The 12122-nt window shown below is 43.6% G+C and overlaps 1 protein-coding gene across 2 annotated transcripts in view; it reads right to left on the reverse strand.

The window, feature by feature from the left end:
• Nucleotides 1-12122, reverse strand: part of RBFOX1 (RNA binding fox-1 homolog 1) — a 1436581-nt gene that overhangs the window by 931651 nt on the left and 492808 nt on the right. The window contains exon 1 of one of the 2 annotated variants that reach the window (XM_075105334.1): nt 8738-9135. The exons of the other annotated variant lie outside the window; for it this stretch is intronic. Within the exon in view, the coding sequence (XP_074961435.1) occupies nt 8738-8740 (3 nt within the window). The 5' untranslated portion in view covers nt 8741-9135. Of the gene's footprint in view, nt 1-8737; nt 9136-12122 lie in introns of those variants that run through there. 2 annotated transcript variants of the gene reach the window in all.

Genomic DNA, 12122 nt, shown 5'->3' on the forward strand with positions numbered 1-12122 from the left:
GCCAAATTATCTAGAGTAAGCCTGAAATACAACCACACAGACTTCCTACCACTGCTGCCCACTGTTTTCCAGGTGGTACACTGAAAACTTCAGCTTCTGGAATCAGAAACACAAGCCAGAGACATTAGACATTTTGAAGAGGAGACAAAGCCTTTGGTACCATATATATCACATTGGAACTCTGCATGTGCGTGTTTGCATGCGTGCGTGTGTGTGCGCATATTTGTGCACGTGTGCAACTACAGGAACATATGACGTTACTAACAGCTGCCAGTTATACAGGTGCACTGATGTAGCTTCTAAAAGAAGGATTTTGCTGTGTATGTCAAACTGCTCATTCAGTGATCCTTCATCTTTTATTCCCCACAGCAAAAGTACTGATAAAGTCTAAAAAAAACAACGAGTTTCTCTAAGTCAGGCAATTGGATACTGTGCATAACGCAGTTACCTGCTGGTAGAGGCCTCCCCCTGCAATTTCTGTCATAGGCAAACCAGCAAAAATAAACTACGAAAAAGATCGCAAGCAAACAACATTAAAAGTATTCTGAATCCTTGCCTTCTCAGAACAATAGCTCTTTCACACCTCAGTGTTATTACAATGCCTCATGCAAACCTTCCTTTCCTAACCTCTTCACTAAATAGCAGTTTTAGTGGAACTAGACAGCTGCAACACTAGCAAAAAAATAAAATTTTTAATTGCTAATTTTACCTCAGTAGATCCAGAGCCAACAGAGAAGAACAAATAGGACAATCAGAAATCAGGACTGGCAAAGTGCCACACTTAGGAAACACACATACTACAATGGCCACCATGAGACGTCTGCAAATTCTTTTTTTTTTTCCTTCAATTTTTTCTTTTCAATGTGGAAATAATTCTACTAGATACAAATGGAGGCCATAATATATGGATGGTGCAACACTAGCGCTGTTTTTTTAGAAGAAGGGGAAAACCCTTAAAATTGACCAGGAAAGCCTTAATTTCTTTTGAATGTAGTAAGCAAAACTGATATGCATCCACAGCAGTAGCATAATTGGACCTAACAAGAGAGCTCTTAGTATAAGAATAAAAGACTTAAAAAGTGCAGAAGCAAAGATCATCTGATACTTAAAGAAACTGAAACAGTACTCTGGGCTCCCATAACAAAAAAGATGGACATCTCTTATTATAACAAGATTTTTATGACTCGTTTATGTCTAACTATTTAACTATTTGTTTTTATTTTACCATATGCTTTTATTGTCTTGTCCCATATAATCTATTATTGCCAAGTTACATGCTTTGTATAAAATTTATAAGAAAATTGTCTCTCCCTAAAGTTGATCACTTTAATTGTTTGTTTTAAATCACTTCTTTTCATTAAAGACAGGGTTTTTACCTAGTACTGAGAGATGGTATCATGACATCGCCACCCTTTTCAGCTGTCTCCAGGAGGCGCCTACAATCCTGCAGGACTCATTACATCACAGGACCAGAAGTTTATTGTGATACACATTTGGATACATTATAGCGAAAAAGTACCTTCATATTTGGGTTCCCACATAGACAAGTTTGTACACAAGGAGATTTGAAGCAACACTCAAGTCCTTTTTACAGTCCACTCGGGTTCTAACAAACATACATATCCTAAGAAAGGTGGTTCTCTGGCTACAATGAAACAGAAGTTTGAGTTGATTCAAAAGCAGGAATACAACCCCGAGGACTGAAACTATGGAAAGGGGAAAACCTCAAGCCAACCACATTAAAAGGAAAAAAAGTAGGAAGTGTTATCACCAAGAGCTGGTTACACACTTTGCTGCAGTGAAATGGCAATTGCTGAAAGCAGAAGTATGGTCAAAGTGATTGAAGGGGCCAAACTACTTGACTGCATCATTCTGTCTGTCTGAACCAACATGTCCCAACAAGTACTGATTAATCGGGTGGTTTACTGGATATGACAGTTCCCCAAGAAAGGATGAAAGATCATATCAGCACCAAGGCCGACTGATTTGAAGGCATTTTAGAGTGGGAGGGGGAAAAGATGGCTTTGGTATCAAAGAACATATGATTTTAGAATATGGCTTATACAAAGCAAAAGGATCTATTTGTGTGTTGCACCCCAGAGAGCTCTGTGCATTCGGCTACTAGGTAAGCCCCTCACCCGCTCCACCGGACAACTGGGCTTTATGGTTGTTTTTTCCCACAGAGGCATGAGATCCTTGGTAATCAGTAACAGCCAGAGACGCAACACTGAATCAAAACGAAAGCGACATTGTAAAAGAGAAACAATGAAACAAAAATGTAAACAAAAAACTCACCAGTAGGTATCAGGGACTGGAAAACAATAACAATGAAATAATCTGGTTTTAAGTTGAGGCCATTCACAGTGAAGCAAGTGTGCTGAACGAGTGATATGGACAATTTTGGTGTTTGGCAAGAGTTCAATACTTGTAATGACCAGGAGAAACCCAATCGGTCTCCTGTGGAGGCAGCTGCAGACTAACATATTATCACGATGGCAACAGAGAAGAGGTCATCATGAAGTGAAGGAGCCATTTGGAGAGTGTCCTAAATTAAGGAGTAGGGAAAGGGGGTCTAATATCGTGGAATGATCAGGAGGATATCTAGATCCATTAATCTTCCTGCTGGGTCACTCGATGTGGCACAATTCAAACTGCGCTCTGGGACTTCTTTAGCATTTATATTGTTGCAGACTTAAAATGGATATCACCATGTGGTAGATGACATTTTAGGTAACTCATCTTCAATGTTGGAAGAAAGGACATTGAAGTAACTACTCACACAGTGGACTCTCTGTAGTGGAGTGAGATTATCTTTTTTTTTTTTTCTCCTAACCCTAGAGCTCCCCTGTAGAGTTTCATTGTGACAGAAGATAATATTTCATCAAATTTTTTCCTGTGACGCTGATCAGAGGCAACCACCCAGTAGCATGACTTGAAACCGTTGCTCAATATCTTTTTCCACCAAAGAAGCGAGTCTGCAAGCTCTGTGGTCAAGGTCTGCGTAGACTATGCTGCATCCCAAAGCAAAGCATTACAGAATGAAATCAATCTGAAGATGGAAGATTATTTGGAAACCAGTGTTTAATACTGTATTCTATATTTTCATATAGGGACTGATCACAGGATCTTCATTTACTATTTAATTTATTTGCTCATCAAAATATCTGCTTAATAATGCACAATCCTTAATTCAGGAAAAATTGCTAATTGTGGAAAAAAAGGTGGGGTTTGTTGTGGGTTCCCGCCCCGCCCCTCCCCGGGCAGACAAAGATCTCCGTATCGGTTCTGACAAAGACTATCAAGCCTTTTTCCTGGATCAGTACCATTCAACATATTCTAATTTCTCTCTCCCCAAACTACAAAATGTCAATCCTCTACAACATGTTGTGAAAAAAAAATCAGACATCCAAGACTTACTAAATAAAACAACAATTTTAGAAGATAAGGCAGAAACTCAGGAACTAGCTACCCAGAGGAAGAGTAATGCCTTTTCATCAGCCAAACGACTTTTGTGAAAGGCAACTGTCTTTATACAACGGACAGACATATAAAAGATACGTTTTTTCAAGACAACAAGACAGTTACAGAGCATTTTATTTTGAAACCCAGGGCTCTGGGTCCGTTTGAGGTTCTCAAAGGCTTAACACTCATTTTGCTACCAAAATAAGAAATGCCACACCAGACTGTCCATTTAAGACACCAGTGTTACATTTGTAACTTTTTTCTCAAGTACAGCTGTCCAATACGACAGCATTTCCTTCCACTTGTACACAGGTGTTCTTCCACCTTCTCTACAACTGTTTTAACTATTAATTTGATCTGAAATAGTAGCATTTCCTCATTTAAACCTTCCCCTAAATTTCCTACCCACATTTTGACATACTCGCTCCCTTCAAAACAGTACACATTTACAGTTGAAATTTTCTACATCAAGTTTGAATTTTCTGAATTTCTTAGGAAAAAATATGTATTTTCAGGATCACTTCTTACTGTTCTGATCATGCAATATTTGCTCACATCTAATACAGAGCCTGAACTCGGAGACAATAAAATCCCCAGGAAACCTTTGGAACCAGCAATCAGAAGAGCAAGATCCTATGAGCATCCTCACCAAGAAAAGTACATCAGTGTGCATGCACACATGATTAGATTCTAAAAAATCCAACGGAAAAGTGATTAATAAATTCCCAAATGTAAAGGAAAAGCTTGGATCACAACTAGCACCATGACAGACTCAAGATCTATCAACTACAAAAGACAGCAGAAAGCTGAGATTCACTAACTAGAGAGATTCCAGCTCTCCCTACCATTTGTTTAATGATGAGAAGCTTAAAAAATAGCAATTGCTTGAAACATATTCTAGACTGTTTCCTCATAATTCCTTTTCTGTTTTTTTACAATCATAACCTCCTCTTTTTGTACCCTAAAGTTTCTTGGTCAGGGGCTGTAAGCTAGAGGGTTGAAACCAAGGTTGTTGCAAACTGAGGAAATCTCTATATTTTTACAGCATTTGTAACACCAGTCACAAACAGCTGCATCTGGCCCTACAGTCATCATTATGCCATTTATCTTAAAAGTGATTTAGCTTTGCATGTTTGCCCTTTAACACAATCCAAGACTTTCAGCTCAACCTGCCGTAACAATATTCCCTTATGCCTTTCTGTCAGAAGCAGAGAGGCAATTATTTTAATGGATATGAGTTTGCTCGGTCATTTTTACAAAATGTCCCTGACTGACTGCAGCCAGTCTCCCGCTGACAGGCACTCCCCGTTTGTGGCATAGTGTTTCCCACTCCAGGCAGTCATCTTAATTTTAGGGCACTGAATTGCACAGGTAGGTACTAAGGCATCTGTCAATCTAGAATTGTATATTTACCTTGTTCCTCTCAGGATGTTAGCTGCAATGGCATCTTGCTGTTCGGAAACACAGGATTTTGGAACTGCATCCAAAGTTGCAAAATGTTCTGGGTTTTTTAATTGGCTTTAAGAAAGCTGTCACAGAGCTTTAGATTTGTGTACATGCCTTTGGTAGAGACACTTCAGACAACTTCTACATTTCTGAAAGATACATACCGGCAAAGTAACTAACAGTTTCTTTCCCCTTGGGAAGAATCAGATAGTTAATATGTCATAATGCACCTCAGAAACTACCTTGAATTTCTGAATATTCACTAAAAACTCCGCTTATTCTTACTTCTGGACAGTCCCTCTGCAAAGTACGAATCCGGAGCAGAAGAGTAGAGACATTAAACTACACCTACTTGGCAAAAACTTGAATATCAAAGTACGACAAGCATATTTTTGGCATTTGATGTTGCTTGATATCTGATTGCAATCCATACCGTGAATCAAACATGACCGCTTCTTTGTGCTCTTCAGAATGTTACATGTGCTGCAGTACTGCTGTTACACACCACTGTAAATGCCAGCACCCCAAAAGTGTTTTCCCATGTCACGTAAGAGTCCCTTTCAGGTTAGATTCATTTTTCAGTGCATCAACTTAAAGGACAGATAAAATTATCTTATTTGCAGTAAGTTGTAATTTTGGGTATATTAAATTTTAGGAAAATAATACAGTTATGAAAGGAAAGTATAATAAATACTGATAGCGAACTTCATAAACACATTCCTGTTTAATCATAAAAGCATACATTCAGAGCAGGTGATAAAAGTCACTGTCTCCTAATAATATATTCAAGAATACACAACAAAGTTTCAGAGGTGGCATTGTCCTTAACTACTCATAAAAAAACGCAGCTAAATCTACTCCTCAGGTTTTTTTCACATGCTTCTTTCACAAAGGTGCATGAGAAAAGAGCATCCCCAGTCTCCCACGTGAAGTGAGAAGGAGCCAAGATCCAAGCAATCAGTACAGAGAGTTCCAACAGATGCACAAAATAAACACAGTTAAAACAAAGACGGTTTTCAGCCACCGTATTTCCCTTAAGTTGTAGTATTAACATTAATCTTAATTACAGAAGATTCACTTTTTTCAGACTAATCCACCTTCCAGACAACTGTATGCTTAATGTAGCCATGCCTTCCCTAACCGTGAATAATATTTCTTCTTGCATCTGGCACTAGGAATTCTACCTTTGCAGTATATAAAGCTTATGATTAGACTTAAAAATCAGATAATGCCATTTCAAAGCTACAGCATGATAAATTAGCAATGGTGAATTATTTAACCCAGCCATTGGTCTCTTCTGTCCTGCATTTCCAACTAGCTCAGCCTCCCCCGGTGCAAGTGAATACTGAACAGCTCTTCTGGTCTTATCAAAGCTTACCTGTGTGCACAAAGTGAGACCAGGGATACTATTTCCATTAAATCCCTCCTAAAAACTGGTAAAGCCAGCATATATGTAGGGCTGGCAGAGAAGCAGTAGGTCCCCCAGAAAGCAATAAAAAATACTGGAAGAGAGAATGAGGGAGAGACAGTTTAGACGGAATGAGATAAGATTCTTTAGAAAATAACTAAGTAAGAGCATATACTAAGAAAAAAGTGAGATGAAGAAAAAAAGCAGAAAGAAAGGTAAGAGGAGAAGAGGAACAGAAAAAGTACACAAACATCCATCAGAGATGACACAGGTATGAGCTGATCCTGCCCTGGGCAGACAGACTGACTGCATGAGTGGCTGAGTCCCCTTCGGCCTCGCTATTCCATGTTTAACTTCAAAGGGGCTTTGTGCAGGGCTGCAGCATGGGAACTAGGGAGAAACTTCAAAAACCACCAGTACCGGCAGCCATGGCCTAAGGACATAACATTCCCCTCCTTTGCAGCAAGTCAGCAGTGCATGTTAGCAGGGCATTACATATGCGTAGAGTGTGTAGGCATCGCTATAATAATTCACAATGCTGGGAACTGGACCTTGTAATCCTACATGTGTACTCATATTCTATACGGGAAATGTCTCACATTACGCATCCAAGAATTAACAATCCTGCTCTCTTCCACGACACTTGACTCCTGCCAGTATTTCTGTCTTTTAAGGATACCCTTTTATGCAAGCCAGAAAAGCACCCTCATCACATCAAGGACACAAAGTACTTCAATTACAAGAACTATAAAAATCATCAACGTACTGTGAATTTTATTCATTACATTTGTCGGCTATATTACTGATACTTAGTTAAGCACCAATAGAAAAAAGAAATATATTCTTGACACTATAAACACAGACTTCATTTCAGGAAATGCCAAATCCTTTGTCTAATGTATTTACCAGAAGAACAGATTGTAAATGAAACTTGGGTAGCCAAGCCTTTATAACCTGCAAAAGATAGACAGCAGCTCTGGCCTATAATCAGAAATAATACATAAAAATTGTTTTTAAAAAAATCAGTAACTCAAAATCATTCAAGTAAAGGAAAATAAAAATAAATTTTAAATGCCATAGATCGAACTCTTCTAAATTACTGCTATAATCCTGAGAACTGGAGCATGTGATACCAAATACTTTCCTAAAAACTAAATGATCTGTTGAGTTATGCATTGAAAATTCACACACACACCGCACCACTCTTCCCAACATATATTTTCTCAAGCAGCTGTGACTGTCTGGTGTCTAAGAAATAATTATTTGATTATGAGGACTAACTCCATTTTAGATTGTAATACATCCACAATCAATTATCTCTAGTACAGAGTGACAAAATCTTGCTTCTCCTTTTATAGCCCTTAGGTGCAATTGTTTTCACACTTCTAAATGACATGTGAAACATACAGTATCTTTCCTCTCTAAAGTATCATCAAGTCTAGAGGAAGAAGAGAACAAAGGGATTTGACATTCTTGGGACATCATCTTCAGCATCTGCTGTTTTTTATGATCCAATTCCTCTTGAACAAGCTGAATTTTATTTAAAGTGAACAGTCATCACTAAACTACTTAAGAATCTAACATACTACACCACATTTGCAATTCAGAGAGTAGATAAACAAAAGCTGCAGATTTGGACAAGATCTTTCACACTTCGCTGATGCGAATCACTCCGGAGTCAAACTTCAGACCACATTCGTTTCACCATCTGCGTGAACCACGTCAAGCTGGCAGCACGGCGTCCAACAGCCACCTTACAAATTTTGGAAGCGTAGAACGCGTGCCGCACCGCAAAACCGTGCTGAAGAGCAGCAGTTCGAGCCCGAACTGCCTATACGTTTTAAATGCACATAGCGTTGCTTCACCTGGAGCAACATTGGCAACACTGATACTTTTTTACTCCTGACAGAAGATTGCAGGAGAAAATGGTACGATAAATCGCCTATAACGTAAGATTGACGACTTACAGGCAAGTAGTTTCCCAGCAGCTAAATATCTGCACTCTTTCAATGAGAAACTCGTCTGAAACCCGGCTGGCCATTTTTCTTGTTCTTCCTTATATTTGATGAGCCACCTCCGGTGCCAGCCTCTCCCCGTAGCACCTTCCAGGAGGTTTTGCGGGAGCAGAGCCCAGGCGGCGCGAAGCCCCCGGGGCAGAGCAGCGTGCCCCCGCCCGCCCCCGCTCCCAACGCAGCCCGCGGGCACCGAGAGCCTCCCCCAGCCCGCGGACGTTCCGCGGACGCGCAACCCTCCGCGCGGGCCGCCCGGAAACTTTCCGGTCGTGGCGGGCGACAAGAACGGGAGCGCCTCCTTCCCGGGGGGAGGCCGCCCGCCCCCCACACACACACCTGCCGGGCTGCCCCGCACCGAGCGGCGCCGCCGCCCCGCAGCACACCCCGCAAGGCCCCGGCCGAAACTCACCATAAAGAGGCGAGCGGAGGCGAAGGGTGGCGGCGTCTCTCCTGTCCCCGACCGGAGCGAGCGGCCCCGCCGGGCAAGTCACAGCGGGACGCAGCTCCCCGCCGCCGCCGCCGCAGCCCCTTCCCCGCGGGCAGCGCCGCCGCCCTCACCGCCGCATGCCGCGCCCCCCGGCTCCCCCCGGGCTCGCCGCGAACCAGCAGCGGGGGCGCCCGGCCCGCCCGCGACCTCCGCGGGCAGCGGCGAGACCCCGCCGCGGCGGGGGCGGGGGAAGCGGTGGAGGGGGCGAGCGGAGGGCTTCCCGCTCCGCTCGGCGGGGACCCCGCACCGGCCGGACAGGACCTTCCCGGGGGCGGAGGCGCTGCCGCTCTCCAGGCGGCGCGGAAAGTGGCTCCGGAGCGGGCGGGCGGAGGTGACCTTCAAGCCCGGCGGGGCGGGCAGGGGCGGGGGGGAGCGCGGCGCCGAGGGAGGCGGCGGCGGCGGCGCCGGCAGCAGCACCCAGCCGCGCGGGAGCGGCGGCGGAGGCGGGCGGCGAAACGCAGCGGGGCGGCGGCGCGGAGCCCCCGCGGGCCGGGCGGGGAGCGGGTCTCCCCGCAGGCGAAAGGCGCGCCCGGGAGTGGCGGCCGCGCGGCGGCGCCCGGGCACCCCGCGGGGCCCCGGAGGCGCGGCCCCCCGCACCGCCCGGGGGGCGGCGGGGAGGACCCTCCGCCGGGGCGGGAGCTCCCCGATTCACCGGCGGCACGGTCACAACTTTTTGTCCCCGGCGGAGCGGTGGCCCCCGGAGAGCGTGGTGCTTCCCCAGGCGGAGCGGGCGGGGGTCGGCGCTGGGGGGTGAGGGAGGAGGCCAACAGGTGAATTACCGCGCACGCACAAAGCGGCACTTGGGGAACTGCCGATTAAAACGATGCCCTTGGCGCTACCCTGACACCTCTGCCCGCTTCCTCCCCTTCCTCTTGCCCAAAGGAGGCCGAATCTTACAGGAATTCCAATGCTCAGCTAATGAGAAGAGCGTCGCGGCATCCCTAAATGCCTGAGTTACTGTTAAATCAGGCTGGTAGCAGCTATTTATGAGAAAGTTTGAGAGAAAAATAAGCATCAAGACCTGTCAGAACACTGTCTTGTCCTTTTCAATATATTAGGTATGAATTCTGTCACGATCAAACATTTTTGTGCTCCTCAACCTTCAGTTACAAGAAATTAATGCTACTGAGATTTAATTTGACCTGCAAACTTGTATCAATCATGTCTGGGTACTCTGAGAGCAAGATAGATGCGCTACCCACTGTGGTTTAGGAGCCGGGAGTTGTTTTAAGCGTAGAGAGAGAAAATGCAAACCAGTAATGCTATGTGTGATAGTGAAGAAGCAAGCTTTAGATCACAAGCATATGATTCCCTAAAAAAAAAACTTTACATGAATAAACACCCTATAAATCCTGTCATCTGTGCAAATAACAAATACAGCCACAACATTCTTAAGTTCAAACATAGTTCGCGCATACGTCACGTACAGAAGTATCTCAAAAGCACATATCTCTATCCCAATGCCTCTGCTTACAACTTTGGGGCTTGGCCTATTTCTTTTGCTGTTTTTAAGGCCCCAGGTGTGACCCTGGATCCCCTGAGCATGCACCTCAGTGGAAGTGCTCGTGAACGTATCTCTACTGAGTCACACCAGTTTATGGAGCTGGGTCGTTTCAAACAATACGTTCAGATTTTATTATTCCTCATCAAGCATGAAGCAGGGTTAAACTAATGGCTGGATACCTTTAGCTGCACTGCGTTTAAAACTGTCAGATGATTAAGATGTATAAAGTTAGTCAAACATTCATTTTCAGGATCAAAATTTAAATTACCAAGTTATTACAACAGATTCCCTCAAAATGTATGTCCTGCCCTGACAGTCAGGTAGGCGGATCCCTATTAATATCATTTAATGACCGCTGGGATAGATCTTTAAATCCACCCTGTGGGTTTCCTCTATTTCTTATTTCAGCCTTCCAATTCTAAAATCAAAACACAAAAGGGTGCAGGAGGCTTATGTGTCCAACAAATGTAAACTGGAGGTCAAAACATTATGCTGAAGTTCTTTAAACTACTACAAAATTATTTTAGAGTGGGTAACTTTGGTTATTCCTTGCAGCAGAAGATATATATAAACCCATATTTACTAATCTGTCTGTGAGAAAGCAATACTTGTAGAAGCTTAGTGAGTATAAATTAAACACAATGCTGGCAAAATTTCTTCAGCTCTTTCCTAATTTGTATACCTAGGCCCCCTTATAAGAAAATAATTTTCAACATCCTGATGAAATATTACTGACTACTTTGATAGGTTTGTCATATGGCCAAACACCTCCTACTTCATCAGTGCTTTCTTTAAGACTGAGCTGACAAAAAACCTGAAAGACAGACTTCCATGTTAAACATGTCTACCCTTTGACGATACAGACTCATGCAATATAAGCCAAGCTTACTTCCTCGTGAAATTTGGAATTTTTGCCATTAAGTTCTTCAGGATAAATCCCAGCTCACATCAAGCTTACTACTGACTGATGCAGAGTAATATTAGAGCCTGTCGCCCATATGCTCAAAGGCACTTGCACAGGACCATGCAGCCTTAGGTTTATAAACCAGAGCAAGAAAAAAAGGGCTATCTAGTGCCTTCCCAGGTGAGGCAGCCTGGAACTCCTCTCTTTTCTCAGTAGATGTGGTTTTCAGGGTGACACCAAGGATCAGAGTTGCAAAGATATTCAGGTATCTCAATTTCTTTCAAAACCTGGCCTGTAGTCTTTCAGCCTCCACTCACCTCTTTGTGACAGATCACTGGCAATATTTCTCTAGCCACCTGGAAGCATTAACAATGAAGAACTTAAAACTATTTTAAGGTGCTAAAACAACAAACAGGTGAATCTCACTCAAATATGTGAGCTATACTAAAATCCTTCATTAAAGAACTGTATTGGTTTAGCCCCAGTCAGCAACTAAACACAAAGCAGCCACTTGCTCACCCCCCCCCACCTCTGTGGGTTGGGGAGAGAATGGGAAGGGCCAAAGTAAGAAAACTTGTGGGTTGAGATAAGAACAGTTTAATAATTGAAATAAACCAGTAATAATAATATAATGAAAAGGAAAATAATGACAGAGAGAGAGAGAGGGGTGAAGCCTCAAGAGGAGGGAAAAAACCCCAAACAACAAGTGATGCAACCACTCACCAACTGACACTGCTGGTCCCTGAGCCGCAATCGCTGCTTCCCCTGGCGAGCTCCCCCCAGTTAATATACTGGGCATGACATCATATGTTATGGAATATCCCTTTGGCCAGTCTGGATCAGCTCTCTTAGCTGTGCCCCCTCCCCTCCCAGCCTTTTGTGCACCTGGCAGAGCATGA

Source organism: Phalacrocorax aristotelis, chromosome 10 (genome assembly GCF_949628215.1).
Source record: "Phalacrocorax aristotelis chromosome 10, bGulAri2.1, whole genome shotgun sequence".
Lineage (NCBI taxonomy): Eukaryota > Metazoa > Chordata > Aves > Suliformes > Phalacrocoracidae > Phalacrocorax > Phalacrocorax aristotelis.